The sequence below is a fragment of the Phragmites australis genome, chromosome 3 (genome assembly GCF_958298935.1).
Source record: "Phragmites australis chromosome 3, lpPhrAust1.1, whole genome shotgun sequence".
In the NCBI taxonomy this organism is placed as follows: Eukaryota; Viridiplantae; Streptophyta; class Magnoliopsida; order Poales; family Poaceae; genus Phragmites; species Phragmites australis.
This window is the reverse complement of record NC_084923.1, coordinates 31,033,550-31,059,319: the sequence shown is the minus strand read 5'-3', so window position 1 is coordinate 31,059,319 and position 25,770 is coordinate 31,033,550. Positions and strand designations below refer to the sequence as shown.

The following is a 25,770-nucleotide window of genomic DNA, read 5'->3' as shown; positions in this document are numbered from 1 at the left end:
CACGTTTAGTTCTGAACCTAATGTAACTGAGCTGAAATGACTGAAAAAACAGTCTCATTTTGAATAAAATGGGACAGGGGAGAACCCTGTTGATCTAAAAAAATGAACCGCCCAAATGATTTAAACATTTTAATCTCTTGTTTATAAAGTAGTCGTACAAATGGTATGCACTCGTTTAGATACCTAAACATATAAACAGTTTCTACGCGGGGGAGGTTGGATGTTCCATTCGTCGAGTACAAACACCACGAACGAACCTTCAGTTTGTAACATGGACATCTTCATTGTTGCTATAGTTGTACAGGACGGGCACAACACAGTAACCACGGGATGTACATGCACGACAACTAATTATTATTCAGTACACAACACGCGTATCACTGATATCGTGTGGTTCAGACAAGTCTTCCAGTTCGAGCTTTATTCATCCATGTACTCCTCTCATAAAGTAGCAAAACGAGCTGCTGTCCTCGTCGATGCAACTACATATGTGCTTATCGATACAACTGTCACATGGCCTCATAGAGGTGTGCAGGCAGCCGCGGCGTCGCCTGCAAGACCAGCGGCTCGGCCAGCACGAGGCTCGTCGCCGCCTCCCGGAGCTCGATCCTGTCGACGCCGGGCGGCTTGCTCCAGACGAACCCCTGGAGGAGCCTCGCGAGCAGCATCACGGTGATGAGCGTGCCGAGCGACAGTCCCGGGCAGCCCCGCCTCCCGGTGCTGAACGAGATAAACCGCAGCTCCGACTCCGACAGCGACACGGTCGCCCCCAGGTGCCGCTCAGGGCGGAACTCGAGCGGGTCCTCCCACGCTCTGGGGTTCCGGCCGAGACCGACCCGGCTCAGGATGACCTGGCTGCCCCTCGGGACCGCGTACCCCGCGATGGTCGTGTCGGCCATGGCCACGCGCGGCGGGTTGAAGGGGTGGTACGGGTGGAGCCGGAACGCCTCCCGGATGCACGCCTTGAGGTAGTTGAGGTCGCGGACGTCGGACTCTTGCACCAGGCGGTCCCTGCCGACAACGGCGTCGAGCTCGGCCATCGCCTTCCGCGTGACGTCCGGCCGGTTCATCATCTCCGCGAGCGCCCACTCGGCCGCGTTGGACGGGTTGTCCACCGTCGCTATCATTATGTCCTGTGCGCATGCAAAGAGAAATTCTTAAAAAAAATTGAGTTTGCATACTTGTGACCTGTGAGTTCTAAAAAATTCTTTAAAAATTTATGGATGTAGAATATTATGGAACATAATCACCTGCAAAAATTTGGAAAAAGAATACGATCATTTGAGCTTTAAAAAAGAGAAATTTATGTAGCTTTTTGGATCTCTTTTTTCTACAGCTCACAGATGATCGTATATCATTGCAGGTGAACCTTTCCTTTTTTTGTAGCTTTTTGCAGGCGAACTTTTCTCTTTTTGTACAGCTCACAAATGATCGTATATTTTCCCAAAGTTATGGACAGTTCTGCGGTTGGTCACTACTGGAACTACCGAGAAAAAAGAAGTTAAAGCCATCCTAAACAAAGATTTACCTATAATGTGTAAAAAAATATTTTTTCTGAGAAGTATTGTGAAAAGCTTAGAATAACATGTGGGGCTACGTATCTATTCATTAAAATGGCGAAAGGAACCCAAATTTGAGCTAAAGTGACATGAAACTTACATGAATAAATTTGTCATAAAAATATAATATTACACTTTGATATCCTTTATTTCTTGAAAGTATCTGAATAAATTTGACTTTAATGCTCGAAGTCACTGTTTATTTTTTTAAAGGAGTACATACTTACGCGCATGTCCACTTATACTGTTTTGGGCAGACATTATAAGTAGAATATATGAATGCACGTACATGTGCCACAATAAACACGTGGAAGTTTCAGAAAAATGGTATCCATATGACGACACATGCTCATAATAGTGTCAGGAAGTATGTCTGCACGTGATCAGTTCTGAAGAGTACCTCGTGGCCAGCGCAGCATGCTTCTGTAGCAGTGATGCATTCCGGCAACCAATAACAATAAGATCGCTATTACCCCAGTTAACCGTGCCAATAGTCAATGATGACTTTGTTTCTTTGGCTGTGTTCGTCGATGTAGCAATAAGAAACTTTGTGAGCCTTAAAAGGGTATTTTAAGCGGCTATAGTCAACGACCCCTTTTTGTTTTTAGATACTATATATAGAGATAGAGATAGGGATAGAGATAGATTGATTAGCTTACGATGGTTTGAGCTTTGATCTCTTCCACGGTGAGCAGCGGCCGCCCCGCGGTGTCGTCGAGGGAGGCCAAGACGTCGAGGAAGTCCGCGACATTGCGCGGCTCGCCGGCCTCCCGCAGCAGCCGCCACTCCTCGACCCTCTCCTCGACGATGGGGTCGTGCAGCCGGTTCAGCGTCCTCATCACGCCCCTGATGACCTTCTCGTGGCCGTCCAGGTCGAGGCCGACCAGCGCCGGGAAGTAGTCGGAGACGCAGAACGCGTCGAGGTAGTTGAGAACCGCGAAGAGCGCGTCCACGTGCTCCGCCTCGTCTCGCCCCGGCCCGCCGTCGGAAATGGCCGGCGGCTGACGGAAATGGCGCCGCCCAAAGGTGAGCCTCCGGATGACGTTGCCGCAGAAGTGCCTGGCGACGAAGCGCACGTCGACCACGCCAGGGCCGCGGCCGCAAAGAGCATGGACGTACCGAACGAGGTGGTCGGCCTCCCCCTCCCGTACGGCGCGGAGGCGGTGCTCGGTGGCCGGGGAGAGGATCTCGGAGGTGAGCACGCGCCTCATCCTCCTCCACTGGTCCCCGAACGGGGAGATGCTCACGCTGCGGTACCCCACGCTGAAAGACTCGGCGGCGAACGTGGTCGGGCGGTCGGCGAAGACGGCGTCGTTCTTGCGCAGTACCTCCCGCGCCATCTCCGGGCACGACACGGCGACCACGTGGACGGAACCGAGGCGCAAGCACACGATGTCCCCACCGGCCTCCGCGAGCAAGCGGTGCACCCACTGGAACACCGGCTTGTTCGCCAGCATCTGGTGGATGTTGCCGACCACCGGCAGCCCCTGCGGCCCCGGTGGCAGGCTGCCCTTGGAGACGACTTTGTTTCTCCGGTAGAAGACCACCACGAGAACCAACAACGCAATCGCGGTTGCAGCAAGCATTGCCAGAGCCGGCGAGCTTGGTGGTAGTGCCATGGTGACCACTCCGGGTGATGAGCTCATCTCTTGCATTGATTGTAAGACGTTGTGATATAAATGTAGGTGAAGCTGCTTGCTGTGGAGAGGATATAGGTGTGAGTAATTAGCCGAATCCTGGGGTATATTTATAGCAGAGGGAGCAATTGAAGGAGGGACTGGTATCAATTCGACAGATCATCAGAGCAAAGAAGCGCCTACGTACGTCGATGGACACTTGGTGATCCATTCACTAGAGAGCAGTAATTGATCACCCGTGCAATTCAACTCTGTGTGAGCACAGATGTATCGCATGGCGACGAAATTTCTCTACTGCGGGCAAGAAAAGTCTCGCGTCAACACAAGACTTGACCGATGAATGCAAACTTCAAGATTTGATCTGCCATTAAATTTAAGCTAAAGCTAATGGAAGAAACAATGGCGCAAAGAGAAGTTAATGGGGGGGGGGGGGGGACATGGGCGTGCAGTGTGGTTGTGAAGCACGTGGAAATTAAGAATCAAATCTGGTCGGGGGAGATCAGAGCGTCGGAGATCGCGGGGAGACATAAAATCTGGCCGTGACGCGGAGGATGGAGAATGGCGCGAACGCTGCTGCGGTTTTCAAAAGTACGTGCCGCGTACGGCCTCCTGCTGTTGGTTGAAGAATGGGAACAAGCTGAGATTCGAGTACGTGGACCGATCAATTGAGACGACAAGTCTCCGTCGCCGAGCAAAACCGCATGCTTACTCAGATTAAAAAAAAAGTTATCACTACACCAGCACAGTATATTAATGACGGTGATAATTATTATTAGTGATGATTACCGTACCCGTTATTTTTATTATGTCACTAATAATAAATCACCAATGACGGGTCATAATTAAGACTCGTCACTAAAATATGTCTCCTATGATCTAAGCAGGTCTGTTGCTTATCATTGTGACCGTCATTAGTAACAGGTGTATGTACTGTCTGTCACTAATTATCGATCCCCAGTGATATGTAGCTTTTCAACTCGTCTCTAGGACTTGGTCATTAGTGACGAGTGTTAACTACAAACCTTTACTACTGATCGAGTCATCAGTGACGAGTTGTTACCACCCGTCATTGATTACTGAGTCATTGGTGATGGGTGCTAACAACAACCCGTTACTAGTGATCGAGTCATTAGTGACGGGTGTATATTATCTAGAACTAGCGACGGGCAGCTACAACCCGTCACTGGTGACCGAGTCATCAGCGACAGGGTGTTATGAGTCATTAATGACAGGTATTTTTTTTCAACCCGTCTCTAATGAATGAGTTCCAGAAATGGGTTGGAAAGTTATCCATCACTAGAACTCGGTCATCAGTGACGGGTGAATTTACCACCCGTCACTAATATTCTCATCCCCCGAAGGGATTTACCTTTTTCCTGGTTGTATCCTGAAGCAATGTCAGGATTTGACAACTGTCTTCTCCTGCAAATAAGACACATCTAGATACATTCATATCATAATCACCATTCATTTCAAGATATATATACCCATATTGTAGGGATCAAGTCACGAGATATACAACTGTAAATTACATAATCAAAAGTCCTCGAAACGTACAACGACACAGGTCCATATCAAGAGCTCGAATTACATAAGTCGAAAGTGCAACCTCAAATTACATAAGTTGAAAGTGCAACCACAAATTACATCAAGATAGTTACAAATTACATAAGTCGAAAGTGCAACCACATATTACATAAGTCAGAGCCCTGCCTCCCTACAATAAAACTCACATTTCAAAGAGATGACTTTAGTCATTAAGAACGAGACGATTTGTGCTCGAATGTTGGAGAGTGCAGACTCCTCGATGTTGCCGTCCGGTAAGCTGAATTCCTGCTAAATGAAAGTAGTTATGGAAAAAAGTATGCAATTAGCGTGAGCAAAATCATTTTATGATCAGATATTTGTGATGAATAAAAGCAGTTATGAAAAGATTATGCAATTGTCTTACATCTGGGATTTCATATTCTTTGTTGCCATGAATAGTAGTATGTGACACGCAATGTAGAATCCGCAGTAGTTGCCTAGTGGTTGTCGGTGACACTGGAGAGGGAAAAACCGTCGATTCGAAAGAAAAAATGTAGTAGTAGAGTATTTGCAAATATGTCTGCTGGCACTTATCGTGAAGATGGTCTTATGTGTCAGTGTGCGGGGCTCCTTCGGATTGTACTTTGGATCATAGAGCATATACATGTCAAAAGCCGTACATGTGAAGAGGGATCCAATAGTCAACATTTGATGTAAGTTTGAAAAGTTCAATATGTAACCTAAGTAATGAAGAGCTTACTCGTCGAGGATTTGTTTGACAAAAGTATAGTCACGTTGTTCCCATTCGTCATTAGGTCCCACCATTGGATCTTGATGAAATTGAGGTACCAGACAAAGTTCCACTTTGGGGTAATGACCAGTAAGATTCAATGACCACCCGTGTTATGGGATGCCATCAGGTAGTCCCTCTTCGAAAAGTGGCTCATTACGCTAGCCACATATTCCACAGTGAATTCCCTTTGTTGTTCCATCAAAGAAATCGTCAAATTTTGGGGTCAAGGAATCCGAAGGGCTCCTTCTTCCTCGTTTCTTGTATCAAGTGTCTATAGATAAGAAATTAGCTAGATTGGAGAATTTAGTAGCAATAATTAATGAATGTATAGTTTGAAAAGGCTTATAACGTAAAGCATCGCAATAACCCCACGTCCAGGCCATCGAGATTGAAGAGGTCATATAAGTCGTTGAAACCCATGAGAAAGTAGTCGTCCCTAGTCAAGAAGTGACGATTTTAGTAATATAAGACAATAGAAACCTTCTTCTCTCTACAACCTTGCAGGTAGTAATTATGCAACTCAACACAAGGTTGTACCGCCCGTCGAAGTGGATCTATCGACAACAAGGGCTTCCCAATCTTGAATTTTGGGTTTTCCTTAGTCCAAGCTTCCCTTATCCAACGCTTCTCAACAATTGAGTCCTTACTAGAGGACTTGGATTTCTTTGGTGGCTGCTTCTTAGACCTTAGTCTGGACTTCTTCTTCTTCTCTGGGCTGCCCTCAGGTTGCTTACTTGTACATGGCGGAGTGGGCAAAGGCTTCTTCTTCTTCTCTGGGTTGCCCTCAGGTTGCTTAACTGTAGATGGCGGAGTGGGCAAAGGCGACACAACTAGCGCATCTCGAGGCTGAGGTTGGGGTAGGGAACTTAAGCGTCCAGGCGGATCGCTCCTAGATACTGTGTGCACCACGATGTCCCTCATCTTCCATTGGATCCTTTGAAGATGAGCTTGACTCATTTTTTTATCTCATCATTAGGGGACCGGCAAATCTGTGTCCATGGTATTGGCATATACAAAATCCACGAAGAACACGGGATAGCCAGGACGTATTGGGACTGTATGTAACACCTGGACATTTGGATACACCTGGCCCTTTGCAACCTCAATATAGTAGCCTCCAGGTCTTATGACTAGCAAGCATGGCGTGGGCCCATCGAGAAGGTATATGGTATCGGGTTCCATAGATGAAGAAAATATAGGTTGTTCAACCTCTATGGAGGCTTGACTACTCTTGTGTCCAGCAATGGGGCTACCACCCACTGGTGCTCTAGGAATTACGACTCCTTATGCCACCATTGGTCTTGATAAATGATCTTCCTGATTGATTGAGTCAATGCTTCCACATATATTGCGACCGACCTCTTCTTCTTCTTATACATCCCGACTTGTTCGGGGAAGCCTAACTTCCAGCCCTAGGAACTAGACATGTCTCAAACGCGACCTAGATGCTCAGGGTTTCCCAGCGTAGTGGAGAACATGTCAGGTTCCCTGACCCCGATGAATGAACCTTCGGAGGAGTAGTTTGCTATTTCTTTCACCTTTTGAGCGACTGTCTCGGTTTCACTAGATTTGAAGGTGATTTCTCCACTATCTAACAGTGTACCCCTCGCGCGCAAATACGATTGTGATCGTCCTGAGAATTGCAACCAAGAATTATCGCGGCCTTCGTTGGCTAACTTTGCATCCTCCGCCTGCTATTTATCCATTTTCCCCATTTACCCGCTTGTGCCTAGGTTGTGATTCTGCTTGTTCTTTGCATGAAGCTGCTTCTTTGCTGATCTCTCCATTTAGAACATCTCAGAGCTCTTCAATGCCACAAAAGCTTTCCAATCCTCTCTTTTAATATATGTGTACTTGCTGAAGGGCTCCAACTCTTTCAAATACTCGTTCACAAGCTTTCTCTTCTGGCTTCTCCAAAGTTTGGCGATCATTTTCATAGAAGTCATGAAAGCCTCCGCCTTCATGTTCTCTGGTAACTCCAGAAATTGTAGGGAAAATGGCCCTATTAGGCCATGTTTATGATTTTGGTGATTAATGACAACATAGTCAATGGGAACTAACATGTTTGCTAAGAATATATGTTAGTAGATCTCATGGATGCAATAAATAAAGAAGCCACCGAAGCCGGGACAAAGTTTGATTGAATTGAAAAAGTCCCAAGAGAAATGAATTCAACGAATGGTCCAGTGTTCACATAGATGAACACACCGTAGCATTATATTCAGAGGCATTTGACCTCACCGGAAGGTCTGGTGCCAAGTGTTTGCTAAACACTGGAGTATTTCTTACTGACACGCGTGCAAAATGGACACAAGTAGTACGCCGGATGGTCCGGTGCTATGGAAGTGCACACACCGGAGAATGAATAGTGCAAAGAGGAAGAAGAATCAGAAGACCCCACCGGATAGCCCGATGATAAAGCAAGAGTAGAACGGACAAATACATTAGACAATGAACAGTACAAAGAGGCAGGCGAAGCTCAAGCCATCAGATGGTCCGGTGATAAAGTCATGTGTACACCAGAGCATATTTTCCAGAGAGGGTTGCATTTGGCTCAGATGGCTGAGGATTGCTCACCGGATAGTCCGGTGATAGATTGATAAGCACCGGAGTAATTTACACAGAGAAGATGTTGGCTCGGATGGCTGATGTATACTCACCGAAATGTTCGGTGATGATGTTGCAGTATATAGCGAAGTGACCGGTGTTCATAGTGGCTTGAGTGGGGTTCCAACGGCTAGTTTGTGAGAGTATACTCACCGGATGATAAGGTGTTAGTACTATTGTTCTCATCGGATCATCCGGTGTTAACAGATTTTTAGAGCCGTTGGGTTAACGGCTAGTGCGCAGGTTTGAGGCTATAAATACCTCTTCAATCAGTCATTTGAATGTGTGACATGCAGCTGGAGTCTATAGAAGTTCATATACACATCCAAGCCACCAAAGTGTTTAATGTGATCATCCAAAGCAATTGAGCATAAGATTAGAGAGTGATTAGTGCTTATAGGCCTAGAGAGTGTGTTGCTAGGTGATTGCTGCCTAGAGAGTGGATCAAGGGGTGATCCAAGCTTGTACTTCTTGGAACATCGATACCTTGGAGTCTTAGTGACTCGCTGGCAAACTTGTTGACCCTCCGACTTGGTGTTGAGAGGCGACATGAAGCGTGTACAGGGACATAGAGACCCTTGCCTTTGTGGCTCAAGCTCCGAAGTGATCATAGTGGCAAGGAACCGGAAGAGAAGCTAGTGGTGAGACATTGCCATGGTGACTTTGTTGCTCATCAAAGTGAAGGCCTTATCTCTGTGACTTGATGGCTCAAGAGCTGTGACTAGGTGCCGACCGGGAACATATCCTTTATGGAGCTTCAATGTGGACTACGGGTGGCCTTCATGCCATCGATACCACGGGAAAAATCTTTGTACCGAGTTTGCTCTCTCTACCTTATTTACGTTTCCACATTTACTTACTTGCAATTTACCTTCTTAAATAAGTTGCAAGCACTTTGAACGGTAGAGTAGATACACTAGATAAACCTAAAGTACATTTAGATAGAAATTATTATAGGTTTATCTTGTGTTGTTTTTGAGCTAAAATAGTTCTAAGTTTCCTAATTCACCCCTCCTCCTAGGACGTCACCGATTCCTACAAGTGGTATCAGAGCCTCATGCTCTTGATAGGCTTAACATCCTAGAGTTGTGACGTCTGGGTTTGGGATGGATTCCCATAGTGCTCCACTTTTCGATGGCATAAATTTTTCGCGTGGGAAAATTCTAATGTCTTGTTATTTGCAGCCTAGGGGCTTAGATGTTTGGAGAGTCACCGAGGAAGGAATGAGGTAACGCATCACCAACAAGGAGAGGTAATTAGATGTATTGGCAAAGAGTATCCTTTTGTTATTTATATGTGTTGATGTATTTAATCGTGTTTATTCTCTCACCAATGCACATGATATTTTGAATAGTCTCATTGAAATACATGAAAGTACAAAGGAAGTGCGCAATGAGAAATACCATGTGCTTGTTACTAAACTTAATGGCATTAAGCAGCTACCCCATGAAAGTGCTAATGATATATATTCTCGTTTGAATATTTTTGTTAATGAGATTAATGGGTTAGGTTTGACACCAATTGAAGATGATCAAGTGGTAAGAAGAATACCTCAAGCTCTTCTTCCAAAGTACAAGTTGATCGTTCTCCATCATCTACGACAACAACGACATCAAGAAGATGACTCCAAGTCAAGTGCTCGACAAGATCACCACCCATGAGATGACAATAAACATAGGGGTGGAAGCTTCTTCCTCATCTGACGCCAAGAACCTTACTCTCACAAGCAAGCAAGCTCAATATTAACATATGAAGGCAAGGATGAGGAGACAAAAGCAAGAGTAGGGCTCAAGTGACGATGATGAAGATGAAGATGAAGAGAGCTATGAATAAGATACGCAAAGCACCTCAAGCAATGAAGAGATGGATACCGAAGTCACCAAGCTCATCTTATAAGTGGAGAAGAACATCAAGAAGATCAATGCCAAGATTGATCACCCAATCTACATGAAAGACTTGGTCAAAACAATTAATCATATCAAGAAGGAGAAGAAATGACCAAGAACAAGAGGGAGACAAGGGGAAGAGCCAAGGTATTTGCAAGTATATGAAGATGGGTGAGCGACGATTAAGACTCAAGCTCAATTGATGAAAGCTTCATCATCCTCACATCCAAGAAAAGCTCTTTCTTAAGGTCATCATCACACAAGTCATCTCGTAAACTATCTCACAAATGCCTTATGACCAAAGGTATGGATAGCAATATAAGTAATGATGAATCCGATGAGGATTCTCCCTCCTATGATAAACTCATTTCTTTGATCAATGAGCAACAAAGGGCCTTAAAAATAATCTAAATAACTAAAGAAATTCAATGCTCTCAATGATATTTATGCTACATTTGTTTCTAATTATGAACAATTATTAAGCAAATTCAATTTGCTAAACAAGGAGCATGAAGAGCTTAAAGCTAAATTTGAGTGCATTGAATCTCAAACTAAGGTCACTTTGAAGTAATCTACCTCTTTATTTAATTATAATAATAAAGTAGATGCTTCCACTTCTTATGATGATTTAATCGATTTATCTAGCTCACATCTTTGCAATGAGATTTGTGTTGAGAATGTTATTGTAGAATTATCTAACAACCTCATTGCATAAGAAAATAATGAGCTTAACCAAGAAGTGGAGAAGCTTAAGAAGGACTTGGTAAGATTAAAGGGTAAGGGACATGTCCAACCTCCTCAAGATAACTGTGCTTTCATGGTGAAGAAGCTTACGGAGGGGTCAACTATGACATGCTTCAAATGCCATCAAGAAGGCCACAAGTCCTTCCAATGCAAGCAGGTGAAGAAGGAGACTAAGAAGAAGAAGATTATGAACCTCTCCAACAAGACCTCCAACCTCTACACTAAACTCAACTAAAATAATAAGATAAAAGCAACCACTACAAGCTTAAGAAGAAGAAAAATGGCAAGGTGGTTGCACACATGATTGGGAAGAAGGATCGGAGCTGGAATCAACCTATTTGGGTGCCAAGGAAGTCATCACAACATAAAGGGGCTCCAATCAGGAAGACTTGAAGCCTGGAAACGGCAATGGGGATCTAGAGACTTAGCTCACAAGATGAAGTTCAAGTTCAAGTAAAGAAGCCAAGTGTACAAGATTAGACGCATTGATAAAGATCAAGAACATCATATACCCAAATCTCCATCTGAAGGTAAAAGAGATAATGAAGCTAGTTGTGAAATCCTTTCATTCGATGTAGCTTATTTACCTTGTCTAGGATTGCATATGTTTATTTAAGTTTATTCCAATGCCTAGTGTGAGTCTCATATGGTAGGTTGCTTGTGTTTCTCTCTTATCCATGAGCAACCTACATGGTTTATTAGTGGTAGGTTGCTGTTATGGCACTAGTTTTACAATTGATATCTTTTATGTGCTATGATCCAATCTATAGGATAAAATTCTCATTTTTATCAATAACAAGTTCATATATCTCACAAATATTCAACACTTGTGTGCACACATTTAGAGGGAGCTTACCCTATGAATTGTGATTTTGAGCCTAACTTGTATTGCAAGTTGTATCTTGTGTAGTTTTATGGAGCAATCAACATGTCCCCGGAGGTATGCAATGCTAAAATGCTTCAATTAGTATCATTGTTAAATCTTTGGTCATTTAAACTACCTCCATGCATAATATAGCTTAAACTTCCTATCTTGACATATTGTTTAGTTGTGTATATATTTTATTCTCATCATATGTATGCACACATATAGGGGGAGTTTAGACTATATTATGTGAGTTTCAGAAATTGTGATCCATGTGCTTTCATAGCTTACAATTGGTACCATACCATATAATTGGTATCATTCATTTGTAGTGATATTCATTCAATTGGTATACTTTCAATTGGGTCATAATTTTCTAAGCTCTCTACCATGTGCTCTAATGTTTTCCTCTTTGAATTCAACATGTGTACATAGTCTTTTTTGGGGATTGTTGACAAAGGGGGAGAATTTTGACGACCAAAGCAAGAAGCAAGTAACAAGGTAAGAGAGATTGTAGCAACAAGCAAGATGGTCTAGGAATGCTAAATTTGATAAAGGAAGAGAAAAAGAAGATGCTACAAGCAACATAAGGTATCTAGATTGACAAAAGAGAAGCTCATGCATAGGTCGACCAAGGGAGATAGTGGCAATGGAGAAAGAGAGAGCCACAACAAAGGGGACTAATTGGTAAGAACATGCATCCAAGCAATATGGTAAGACTTTGTGCTCATTTATGATCTTACATTTGTTATTTGTTATTTGTTTTGGTTGTGTTGTTATCAATCACCAAAAAGAGGAAGATTGTAGGGAAAATGGCCTTACCAGGCCATGCTTGTGATTTTTGTGATTAATGACAATATAATCAATGGGATTAACATGTTTGCCAACAATATATGTCAGTAGGTCTCATGGATGCAATACATGAAGAAGCCACTAAAGACGGGACAAAGTTTGGTTGAATTGGAAAAGGTCCCAGGAGAAATGAACTCACAGGACGGTCCAGTGTTCACATAGATGAACACACCTGAGTATTGTGTTCAGAGGCATTTGACCTCACCGGATGGTCTGGTGCCAAATGTTTGCTAAACATCGAAGTATTTCTTAGTGACACGTGTGCAAAATGGACACAAGTAGTACGCCGGATGGTCCAGCGCTATGGAAGTGCACACACCAGAGAATGAATAGTGAAAAGAGGAAGAAGAAGCAGAAGACCCCACTGGATAATCCGGTGATGAAGTAAGAGTACAGCAGACAAAGACACAGGACAATGAATAGTACAAAAAGGCAGGTGAAGCTCAAGCCATCGGATGGTCCGGTGATAAAGTCCAGAGAGTGGATCAAGGAGTGATCCAAGCTTGTACCTCTTGGTACTCCGGCACCTTAGAGTCTTGGTGACTCACCGGCAAACTTGTTGACCCTCCGACTTGGTGTGGAGCGGCGACGAGAAGCATGTACAAGGACAGAGTCCTTGCCTTTGTGTCTCAAGCTCCAAAGTGATCACGGCGGCAAGGAATCGGAAGAGAGGCTAGAGGTGAGACCTTGCTTTGGTGGCTTGATGGCTCATCCAAGTGGAGTCTTTATCTCTGTGACTTGGTGGCTCAAGAGTCATGACCGGGTGCCGACCAGAAGCATATCCTTTGTGGAGCTCCAATGTGAACTAGGGGTGGCATTCATGGCATCGATACAACGGGAAAAAATCCTTCTGCCGAGTTTACTCTCTCTACCTTATTTAAGTTTCTGCATTTACTTACTTGCAATTTACCTTCTTAGATAGGTTGCAAGCGCTTTGAACGGTAGAGTAGATACACTAGATAAACCTAGAGCATATTTAGATAGAAATTGATATAGATTTATCTTATGTTGTTTTTGGAGCTAAAATAGTTCTAAGTGTCCTAATTAATCCCCTCCCCCCATCCTAGGACATCACCAATCCCTACAGAAATGTATAGACACCATCATTGAATAAGGAGTTCTTTTGATCCATAGTGAGGTCATTGAACTTCCGAAGGGTCAATGGCACCCTCTTCCGAGCAATAAGGCCTGCAAGCTTCCGCAACATCTGCAAGGCCTTCTTCTCCGTAGGCACGCCGTCATCATCGATTTTCATGATGGTAATCTTTTCAATCGGCCACTTTGCATGTGCCCTTGCCTTTCATATTGTTGCTCCACTTGGACCTAGTTGCACAGACATCTGACTGGGAGCTTGTGCTTCATTAGAGGATCTCGATGACTCGTTGGCAGACATTTAGTAGATACGAATATGCAGATACAATTATATAAGTCTTAGTAACTATATTCACTTTTATATTCACTCTTATCTAAAGTGAAGGATCCTACCTAATTTCTAATAGGCAAAGATAGGTCCTAATCCCATTCAGAGATATGTGGCCCAAATAGGTTTCCATGCTCTTGTACGGTTCTGGAGAAAATTTCGGTAGCACCTCCCCACTGTTCTATAAATACACATCTCAACAACGAGCTAAGAGGGTGTGTATCTAGAGAACAACAGGGAGACACCACTGAAGTTCTCTTTAGAACCAGACAAGAGCACAGAAACCTACTATTCGGGCCACATATCCTCGAACTGTCCAAAGTCCATGGACAATTTGAGAGCATCTTCTTATAAATATGATGAGTTGCCAAGTCCTATTTATAATCAAACACTCCCGAATGGGAGACGTAGGTTACGCATGTACACTAATTAAGGAGGACAATCGACATATATCAAGATCTGGGAGAGAGAGCAAAATTGTTGATTCCAACTCAAACCCTAGAATCCACCATGCATATATGAGCAAGAGGAGGAGAGGGAGGAGGCAAACCTTCAAACGCTAGGGACAGACACTGACTTCAAATCACTGAGATTTGATTTGGCCTCAACAGAATCGCCAAAAAATTGCCCCTTTGCCAAGCAGCCATGGCGGATAGACACTGTATGGCCGTGTTGCTTGGTGAATAAAATAACAGTAAACATCATTCATTAGTGACGGTTATAAGGACACCTGTCACTAATGAGTGAGCCATTAGCGATGGTCTCATAACAACCTATCACTAATGAGTGGCCCTGGCAGGGAGTTACCAAGGCTACATTTAGTGACAGGTTATAAAGACACATGTCGGTGTATCAGGAACCGGGGGTCCCTGAGTCCCGAGGCCAGGCCAGCCGTCCGCCACGCGTCACCATCCCGCGAGGTCCGTCCTGCGGGATGAGGAAAATCTAAGTTCCGGGAGAAGGTGCTCGGGGCCACAGCCTCTGGTCTCCGAGCACCCCAGTTCCCCGATGACCCGCAGAGTCCAAGTACCGGGAAGAAAGTGCTCGGGGAGGTGCTCGGTCGCCCCTGAGCACCCTAGTCCCTCGACGATCAGAAGAGCTAAGTTCCGGGAGAGAGCGCTCGGGGGGCTGCGTGCGGTAGCCCCCGAGCGCCCGGTTCCCCGAGGGTCAGTGCGAAAGTGCTCGGGAGAGAGTGCTCGGGGTTGCGTGCGGCAGCCCCCGAGCGCCCGGTTCCTCGAGGGTCAGTGCGAAAGTGCTCGGGGTTGCACGTGGCAGCCCCCGAGCACTCTGTTCCCCGAAGGGTCAGTGCAAAAGTGCTCGGGAGAGAGTGCTCGGGGTTGCACGTGGCAGCCCCCGAGCATTCGGTTCCCCGAAGGATCGTGCGAGAGTTCTCGGGAGAGGGTGCTCGGGGAGGTAAACAGTGCCCCCGAGCGCCCGGTTCCTTGAGGGCAAGGATAGGCATTCTCGGGAGAGGGTGCTCGGGGAGGTGAACAGTACCCCCCGAGCACTCGGTGCCCCGACGACCCAGAAGGGCCCCCGAGGGGCCCGCCGATGAGGTGTCAACAAGTTAGAGGTCCAAGGCCGCATTTAATGGGCGTGCGCGGCCTGACATCCCCAACTGCTCCCGCCACAGTGTCAGTCCCTACCATACTTTGGCAGAGAGGCGTGGGGCCATTAATTGCACGGGTCCCGTCCCGTATCATCCGGTGTATCTCGGGATAACGTTGCCAGGATCAAGGTGTTCCGCCTGCCGCCCTGCCGCGGCAGAGGAACAAGACAGGGCGGGCACGCCGGGTGCCTCTGTGGCTGCTCGGTGGGCCCTCTCAACGGCGCCTGTCGCCAGGGCGTCCACAGTGATGAGTGACCGAACGTGCACCGCGTTTTTCCACCGCTCATGTCACTTCGCCCAGAGGAAATGATGACGCCTTTCTCAGTCGTGGCATCTTGGAACTTGTGCCCCTTCCTTCCCATTCGGGTATGTCGCGGCCGGCGAGTGCATAAAAGGATGGGCATACAGATAGATCGAAACATCAAAAGATCGGAGGAAAGAACGATTGGAAAAAAGACAAGCCCAAGCAATCGATCGTGCCACACTCAGACGAAGAACATTGCAAGCAAGCCTGAGCAGAGCTAGAACAAGGAGCCTCAAGCTCCTAGTTAGACAATATATTCTTGTAACAAGACATATCCCTGAGGGATCCCCCTCAGGGTAAGACATAGCATCCATACAGGAGTAGGGTATTACTCCCCCGTGCGGTCCGAACCTTTCTAGACTCCGGTGCATTTACTTCCCATTGCACTAGGTCGATCATCCCCCACCACCGGCCATTGCATTTACTTCCACTTCCATTTATTTCTCTGATGAACTTATTCAGGATCATCCCCCCGGCCGAATCTTTAAAAAGGGGTCTCTCGGGATCCCTGCGACAGGAGTTAATCCTCCGACAGCTGGCGCGCCAGGTAGGGGGGAACATCCCTGAATCTGTTCGTTTGTTTTCTTCTACAGGAAAAGATGGCCGGTGGACACCGTCTTCAGTATTCCGGCTCCACTTCCAGTGACGGAGTGCTGCCCGACGTCCAGGAGGCCCTAGTCGTTGCTGCGTTCCAGCAGCAGCCACTATCTGCGTGCACGACTTTCCCCTCCCAAGGGGACCAGGGTGCTGGGCCCAGCGGGGCCACCGCCGCCGCCGGTGCACCATCCGACCCCCAGCAGGTGGTCGAAACTCCGGCCGCCAGGTCCGCCTCTGGACAGCGCCGGGTGCCACTTCGGCGTAGACTCGCCTTTAGCGAGGCCGGCCCGGGGAGCGCGCTGCTTGCGGCGCATGCTCTCCTCAGGCACCCGCCCATCCAGGCAACGCCGAACACTCCGGAAGCCCGGTGGATCCAAGACATCGTCGCCCTGGTCGGCACTGCTCACCGCCAGGTGCTGGCCGGGAGTTCTCGCGCCACCACCCAGCGTGGCGCTGCTAGAACCGGCTCATCAACGGGCAACGTTCGCACGGGCCGGGGGGCCTCCAGGCAGAGCGCCACCCCCTGGCCGCGTTCGAAGCCCAAGACCTTCGCTTGCGTCTCAACGAGCGGAGGGGCCACGAGGATGCACGCGTCACCCTCGAGCGCCAGCGGGAAACCCCACAGGAGGCCGAGGCTGAGGACCAGGCCTCCTCTGTTCCGGCCCACGATCGCCAGGAATCCGCGGCACATCGGCATTCGCCGCCAAGGACTACCGCCCGCGCCACGGGGAACGGCACCGGTTGCCGTGCCTTTACCACTGAGCTCCGTCGGGTCAAGTGGCCCTCCAAGTTCCTCCCCGAGCTGCCAGAGAAGTACGATGGGTCCATCGACCCCGTTGAGTTCCTCCAGATCTACACTAAGGCCGTTCAAGCAGCCGGAGGCAGCGAAAAGGTGATGGCGAATTATTTCCATGTTGCCTTGAGGGGCTCTGCCCGTTCTGGGCTCATGAACTTACCCCCTGGGTCTATTAGCTCCTGGGATGACCTCTGCCACCAGTTTGCAGTTTGTAGCTAATTTTCAGGGCACATTCACGCGCCCCGGTTTGGAGTGCGACCTCCACGCCGTCAAGCAGCAGGAGGGGGAGACGCTGCGACGCTTCATCTAGCGTTTCAGCCAGGTCCACAACACCATACCGCGAGTAGCCCCCCATGCTGTCATCATCGCCTTCCGGCAGGGCGTCCGCGATGAGATGGATGCTCGAAAAGCTAGGTACGCATGAAATCAAAACCACTGCGGAGCTCTTCGCACTGGCTGATAAGTGCACCAAGGCGGCGGAGGCCCGGGCGTGGCATGCTCCGCGCCCCACCGCCGACCAGCCAAGTTCTTCCCGTTCCGATAGGCGGGAAAAGAAGAAGAGAAGAAAGCGAGAAGCCGCTCCTGTCGAACCGGCCCAGGGCCCCGTCCATAGATCAGCCCAAGAGCCCGACCGCTGGCAAGAGCGCCGAGCGTCCGGCCGGGCTCCTGCTCCAGCGAGGGTCCCCGCTCCCGCGAGGCCCGCGTGTCCCCGCTCCTGCTCACGGAGTGTCGTACGGTCAAAGGCCTCGTCGAGCAGCGCCAGAGGGAGCGCGACGAGTCCCGCAGGGGAGGCGATGCTGAGGCCGCCCCCGACAACGCCTAGCTCGGCTTCCAGGAGCCCGAGCATACCGTCGCCTTCATCGACGGAGGCGCCTACACACCTTCCTCGCGCCGTGGCATCAAGGTCATGCGGCGCGAGGTGTGCTCGGCAACCCCAAGCGAGGAGGCCGCCAGGCCCCTGAGGTGGTCGGACGCCCCGATCACCTTCAGCATGGCCGATCACCCAGCAAGTACTGCAACCGTGGGGCGACTACCCCTGGTGGTGTCCCCCACCATCTGCAATGTCAAGGTCGGCAGAGTGCTGATCGATGGGGGTGCGGGCCTCAACCTCCTATCCAAGGAGGCATTCGAAAAGCTGCAGGTGTCCTCCAGGCGCCTAAGGCCGTCGCTCCCATTCTGCGGAGTAACACCCGGGCACTCCCTGCCCCTCGGGCAGGTCGAGCTACCCGTGACCTTTGGTAATTGGGACAACTTCCGCACGGAGAACGTCCTCTTCGACGTCGCGGAGCTCCCCCTCCCCTACAACGCCATCCTCGGGCGTTCGGTGCTCGCTAAGTTCATGATGGCCGCGCATTATGCGTATCTCACGATTAAGATGCCAGGCCCAGCGGGCCCCATCTCCGTGATTGCCGACTCCGGCGGCGCCGTCTCCTGCGCCGAGCAGTCGTACATGGCTCTGGTTTCAGCACGGGCCGAAGTCGAAGGCTGCACAGGGTGCCCGGGACCCTCTTCATCCAAACCCCGACTCGCCGCCGACACCTCTGTTCCTATGAAGGAGGTCATGGTGGGCGAAGGCGCTACCCAGGTCGTTCGGATCGGTGGTGACCTGGGCAGCAAATAGGAAAGCGCGCTTGTCACCTTCCTCCAGGCCAACTCAGACGTGTTTGCATGGCAACCGTCCGACATGCCCGGGATCCCCAGGGAGGTGATCGAGCATCACTTGGCGGTGCGCTCGGACGCCCGCCAGGTGAAGCAGAAGGTCCGGCGACAGGCGCCTGAGCGCCAGGAGTTCATCCGGGAGCAGGTCAGCAAGCTCCTTGACGCCAGATTTATCCGAGAGGTCCTCCACCCCGACTGGCTGGCAAATCCAGTCATCGTCCCGAAGGCCAACGGCAAGCTCCGCATGTGTGTGGACTACACCGACCTAAATAAGGCTTGCCCTAAAGATCCTTTTCCCTTGCCCCGCATTGATCAAATTGTAGATGCAACCGTGGGATGCGATCTTTTATGTTTTTTAGATGCAAACTCTAGGTATCACCAGATCCGCATGGCCGTAGAGGACGAAGAAAAAACTGCTTTTACCACTCCGGTGGGGACTTACTGTTATATGTCAATGCCTTTTGGTTTGCGCGATGCTGGGTCTTCTTTCCAGCGCGCCATTCGCATTACCCTTGATTCACAGGTTGGCCGCAACGTCGAGGCCTACATCGACGATCTCGTGGTCAAGTCCCGAGACCGCGCCACCCTGCTCGAGGACCTTGCCGAGACTTTCAACAATCTCCGCACCACCCGCCTCAAGCTCAACCCCGAGAAGTGTCTTCGGGGTGTCGGCGGGCAAGCTCCTCAGTTTCTTGGTTTCTGGCCGAGGAATCGAGGCCAATACAGAGAAGATCCGGGCCATCGAGCAGATACGACCCCCGGCTCGACTCAAAGAGGTCCAGCGCCTCGCCGGCTGCATGGCGGCCCTCGGACGCTTCATCTCCAAGCTCGGGGAGCGAGGGCTCCCCCTCTTCAAGCCTCTGAAGAAGACCGGTCGTTTCGACTGGACGCCGGAGGCCGAGCAGGCCTTCCGCGATCTAAAGAAGTACCTCACCTCGCCACCCATGCTGGTGGCTCCCTCCGAAGGCGAGACCCTACTGCTCTACGTCTCGGCCACTCCTCAGGTCGTGAGCATGGTGCTGGTGGTGGAGCGTGGTGAGTGCGCGGGGCCAGGTGCTAGATCCCAGCTCCCGGTGGCCCCCGAGCACTCACCCGTCCTCACGGCTCCCCCCGAGCAAGGGGTCGAGCCCGAGCACTTGGCTCCCCCCAAGCAAGGGGTCGAGCCCGAGCTCTTGGCTCCCCCCGAGCAAGGGGTCGAGCCCGAGCACTTGGCTTCCCCCGAGCAAGGGGTCGAGCCCGAGCACTTGGCTCCTCCCGGCCAGAGAGTCGAGCCCGAGCACCCGACCAGCCCCGACCACACCGCCGAGCCTGGGGGCTGCAGCAGCCCCTCAGGTAAAGCCGTCGTCCGGGCACGCCGGGTATAGCGACCGGTATACTTCGTCAGTGAAGTCCTCCGGGAGGCCAAAACAAGGTATCCCCAGGCTCAGAAGCTGCTCTACGCCGTGCTCATCGCTTCCCGAAAGCTGTGCCACTACTTTCAAGCGCACAAGGTCTCGGTGGTTACCACGTATCCACTGGGACCCATTCTCCGGAACCGAGAAGGCACCGGGCGTGTTGTCAAGTGGGCGGTGGAGCTGGCGGAATTCGACTTGCACTTTGTCAGTTGCCAGGCGATCAAAAGCCAGGCGCTCTCCGACTTCGTGGCAGAGTGGACACCCATCCCCGAGGTCGTCCCAGAAGATATTTCTGCGTATCCCGGGCACGATGGGCCCGGATACTGGGTCATGCACTTCGACGGTTCCCTATCGCTGAAAGGCGCGGGGGCCGGAGTGGTTCTCACCTCCCCAACGGGTGAAGAGCTCCGGTACGTCGTGCAGTTGCAGTTCTGCGCATCCAACAACATGGCGGAATATGAAGGTCTCATCGCCGGCCTCCGAGCTGCGGTGGGGCTCGGGATTCGTCGCCTCCTGGTCAAAGGGGACTCCCAACTGGTGGTCAACCAGGTATCCAAAGAGTACCAGTGCACGGATCCTCAAATGGCGGCGTACATGGCAGCGATCAGGAAGCTGGAGAGGCGTTTCGATGGCCTGGAGTTGCGGTACATCCCTCGCAGTGACAACACTCTGGTCAACGAGCTCTCCCGCCTGGCCTCCTCCCATGCGCGCGTCCCTACCGGAGTCTTTGAAGAAAGACTCACACGGCCTTCCGTCCTACCTGCCGAATAGGACGAAGGGGAAACCTCGAACTCAATTCAGGGGACCCCGGTGGTGCCCTCAGTGGGAAGCCCCGTCAGGATGCCGCCGCCCGGTGAGTGTGCTGCACTCGCTGAATGTTCTCAAGATGCCTCGTGGATGTCCGACGTCCGAGGGTACTTGAAGGAAAAGTCCCTCCTCGGGGATGAGGCGTCTGCCGAAAGAGTTGCTCGGCAGTCCAGACGCTATGCCATAGTAGATGGGGATCTCTACCGGCGTAGCGCAGGAGGTGTCCTCCTGAAATGCATCTCCCGGGCAGAAGGCGGCGAGCTTCTCGCTGAGATCCACGAGGGCGAGTGCGGTGGCCATTCATCATTCCGCACGCTGGTCGGGAAGTCCTTCCGGCAAGGTTTCTACTGGCCTACAGCTCTCCAGGATGCTTACGAGCTGGTTCAGCGCTGCAGGGTGTGCCAGTTCCACGCAAAGCAGATTCACCAGCCAGCTCAGGCTCTTCACACCATCCCCTTGTCATGGCCTTTCGCGGTCTGGGAGTTGGACATTCTGGGTCCATTCCCCCGAGCAATCAGGGGCTATGAGTACCTCTACGTCACCATCGACAAGTTCACCAAGTGGCCGGAGGCGGTCCCAGTCATCAAGGTGACCAAGAACACGGCGCTCCAGTTTATCCGCGGCATCACCAGTCGCTTCGGTGTCCCGAACCGGATCATCACCAACAACGGCACCCAGTTCACGAGTGCCCTGTTCGGGGACTACTGCGAAGACCTCGGCATCAAGCTCTGCTTCGCCTCCGTCGCTCATCCTCGGAGTAACGAGCAAGTCGAGCGCGCCAACGCGGAGATACTGAAGGGCCTCAAAACCCGGACCTATAACGTGCTCGCCAAGCACGGGAAGGGATGGGTGGAAGAGCTGCCCGCCGTGCTATGGGCTAATCGGACCACGCCAAGCCGCGCCACCAGGGAGACTCCATTCTTCCTCGTGTACGGCGCTGAGGCGATCCTCCCCTCCGAGCTCACTCTAGGCTCCCCTCAGGTGCATGCATATTCTGAGGGTGAGCAAGAGCAGCAAAGGCGCGACGACGTCGACTACCTGGAAGAGCGCCGGCGGTGTGCCGCCGTCCGGGCGGCTCGGTACCAGCAGAGTCTGCGGCGATACCACCAGCGCCACGTCCGGGCACGGTCCTTTGAGGTGGGGAACCTAGTTCTCCAACGCGTCTAGTCGCGCGAAGGAAAGAATAAGCTGTCCCCTATGTGGGAAGGTCCCTTCACCGTGATCGGGGTCCCGCGAGAAGGTTCTTTGAGGTTGGCAGCCGAAGATAGGCAGCCGCTTCCCAACCCATGGAACATCGAGCACCTGCGCAGGTTCTACCCGTAGACGACCATGCTCGCGGCTCAGGTCAACCAGGCTGGAGGCTACCACTAGCTGGGTAGGTAAGTCGCCCAACCTTGTAAAATTTGTCAATTCAATGTAAATCTCAATGTGCAGTTGTATGTCAATTTCTTTTTTCTGGATTCCATATGTTTAGTCTGTCTGGTGAGATGCTCGATTGTGCGAGAAAAAGTTCGCTCTCTCATTTTCCCCGCTGATAAAAGAATCCCAATCGGTATGCACGTGGGCAGTTGCCACTGACTTACGTCCGATGTGGTAGGCTGTGGTGTTCGGTGTCGTGACAGGCTCCCGGGCACTACCGAGTTCCTGGGCGCTCTGGGTAATCCTATCGCTCGAGCTTCTCGAGTAGTCCGGAGCCCAGGCCCCAGGGACGGGCTGTCGGTGCTCGGTCTGGTCTGTCATACCCGGGCGCCACTGGACCATAGGACCTCTGGGTTATGCCTCTGTCTGCTCTTGTCCGCCAGTCTGGGTATTCGAGAGGTCTCAGGTTAGAAACGAGAGTAGTCTATAACAAGTACCGCACCAACAGAGCGCGCCAAGCAAAGAAATTCCCTATTCTCTCTTAACTCACAGATCGACAATCAAGAGCAGCTCAACCACGAGGGCCTCGATGCCCAGGTCGCTGATCGGCCCCAAGGGTCCTCGGGTGGTCCTACCGCTTAGGCATGAGTGGTCGAGATCACCCGACCCCGGGATCCTCGCGTGCCCCTTGACGCTCGGGCGCTCCGGCTGAAGGAACCAAGTCCCCGGGCACCCCAAGCTCGGAAGCACATGCCCCTCCTGGATCGGTTGGCCAGAAGGCCGACAGCTGTCCGGTGAGTGGTTAAATTCAGACAAATTTATGTTCAATAGTATTCTGTTTCCGAGTCATCCTCGGGGGCCCTCGTATTCTAATCTTCCCGGTGAGATGATCTCCTCGCGCACAAAACCCTACCGTGTGTCTACTTTTTCCTAGAACGACAGAACGGTCCGTAGAAAGGTGTACCGCACGCGCGGTAATGTCCGACCGAAGTACTTCGTGGTGGTCGTGGTGTTCGGTCCGCTTTTAAGGACCTCGAGCACTACCAGTTCCCTGGGTGCCCTGGGTAATCCTTTCGCTCGAGCCACTCGAGTAGTCCGGAGCCTAGGCCTCAGGGGCAGGCTGTCGGTGCTCGGTTCAGTCCGTCTTAAGCCCGGGCACCACCGAACCATGAGGACTCTTGGTCGCATTCTCGCCCGTGCGTGTCTCCGGTCTGCTGACTGAGTGGTCGTGAGGTGAAAGAGTACTCACCGGTCATGGCGTGTTCCGTGCTGGATCGATCAATCTCCCGAGCAAGGAAGTTCGCGTCTTTGTCTTTTGACTTAGACGATGCGGACTCGCGAGGGCTCGGGGGCTGAACGCGCCAAGAACTACGATCGGGACGACTTCGTTCTCGGGGACGGAAAGGTCGGGAACGGTCCGACTGAGTACTCCCCGAGGCTTCAAGGCAAAACATTGGAAGAAACACTAAGTACTCAATAACACTGGAGTTGCAAGCCCAAAGAAAAGCTCCCATTATATTCACAAGGAAAATACAAGCTTCTCATAGGGATCGCTCCCATATTTACATCCAGCCAAGACAAAAATAAAAGAAAAGGAAACTACTACAAAAGCCTAATCGGAGGCAGAGTCGACATCGGAGTCGTCTTGGCCATCCCCGGGGGCTGGCGGCGGCGGCACTTCCCGCCTGAAGCCGGCCGCCACCTCGGCAGCTGTGCTCCGAACTGCTTCCCGGGCGGCCTCTCCCTCGGCTTCGACCACTCCTTCCCGCGTCGGCTCCAGCGGAAAGTTCGGGTCTCTGCTCCGGTAGCAGGCCAGGACGTGCTCGGCCACCGCGTGGGCCAAGCCGCGTCCTTCCCGGGCGGCGAGCTCCTGGACGGCCCAGGGCAGTGCCTCGAGGCGCTTGCAGACTTGTTGAAGCCCTAGGACATGTCGTGCGGGGCTATCACTCATCTCGTCCGCAACGAGTCGCCCAAGGCCGGCCCTCTCCACGGCCCGCCGCATCCGCCGGAGTATGTCCTCCAACATATGCTGCAGGTTGACCCGCGAGACGAAGGCAGTCTCGAGCTACTCCTTCGCGGCCTGCAGCTGCTCCTCGAGTCCCTGGCCCCCGGCCGCGCCAGAAGAGCCGCCGTCGGTTGTGGAGCCGGCGGCTCGCTTTGTTTGCGCCACCAGTTCGGACAAGGCGCGCTCACGGGTGGTCAGCTTCGCCTCGTGTTTAGCGTTCTCCTCCTCCCTGGTGGCGACGGCCGCTGCCGCCGCAGCAGCCTCCCCCTCTCAACAGGTCAGCTCCCCCTCCCGGTGGGTCAGCATGTCCTCCTGGTGGGCCAGCAAGTCCTCCCGGGTGCCCAGATCCGCCGTCGTGATCTCGTTGTCGACCTCCCGGAGGGAGACATCCTCCTCCCACCGGCGGATATCTTCTTCAATTTACCGGAGGTCTTCTTCCCAACATTGGAGGCCGGCGCGCATCTGATCGGCCTCGCCCTCTCGGCGCGTCAGCTCAGCCCGGAGCTCCTCCGCCGCCTTCTCGCGGCCCGCGACCGCCTCCTCCCTTTCCTGCGCCTGCCCCGCCCTGGCAAGGGCCTCGGCAGCCTGCTGCCGCGACGCCTCAACCAGGCGGGCGGCGTCTTCTCGCTCCTGCGCGGCTTCGGTGCGGGCGGCCTTCAAAATCTCCCGCTCCTGCGCGACCTCCGCGCGGGTATCTTCCAGAAGCTTCTGCTCCCGTGCAGCCGCCGCGCGGGCCTCATCCTGGGCGCTCGCAAGCTGCGCCCGCTCCAAGACCAGCCGGGCGCGCTCTGCTTCGAGCTGCCCCTCCTTCGCGTCCACTGCCGCGCCCAGCCGCTCGACCGCCACCTGGACGCCCTCGATCGCGGCCAGAAAGGGGTCGGCAGGCCGGTCGGGCGCCGGTGGAGCGCCGGTTTCCCCGTGATCCGCCTTCGGGGGGTTCGGGGTCCCCAAGGGTCGCCACACGATCATCCGCCCTGGGCTCGTCATGCCCGGGGTAGGTTGGACCGGCGCCGGGCGCTCGGGCGATGGCCGCGTTCCTGCCTCGGCAGCCGCATCCGCCGGCACGGGCAAGGCCGCTGCTTCCGCCACCATCCGCCCCGGGCTCTGCATGCCCGGGGTAGGTTCCACCGGCGCCGAAGGTTTGGGCGATGGCTCCATCCTCCCCTCGGCCGCCGCGTCCGCTGGCCCCCCCGCCATCGCTGTGTCCGCCTGCCTCGGCTCAGCCGGCGGGCTTGGCTCTGGCGCCGGCGCTCCTTCGATCGCAGCGGCGCCCGTGGGCGGCCTGCGGGAGATAGACGAAGTTTAAAATCGAAGCCTAGTTAGGGCAAAGAGCACCCAAGAAAGAGCGAA

At 51.8% G+C, this 25,770-nt stretch overlaps 1 protein-coding gene across 1 annotated transcript; it reads right to left on the bottom strand.

The window, feature by feature from the left end:
* Positions 1–212: 212 nt before the first annotated feature.
* LOC133911133 (tyrosine N-monooxygenase-like) lies at positions 213–3,262 on the bottom strand. Its single transcript, XM_062353336.1, has 2 exons — positions 2,219–3,262; positions 213–1,133 (listed from the first exon to the last, which is right to left on the bottom strand). The coding sequence occupies exons 1-2, from the start codon at positions 3,212–3,214 to the stop codon at positions 510–512; spliced, it is 1,620 nt and encodes a 539-aa protein (XP_062209320.1). The 5' UTR covers positions 3,215–3,262; the 3' UTR covers positions 213–509.
* Positions 3,263–25,770: the final 22,508 nt, after the last annotated feature.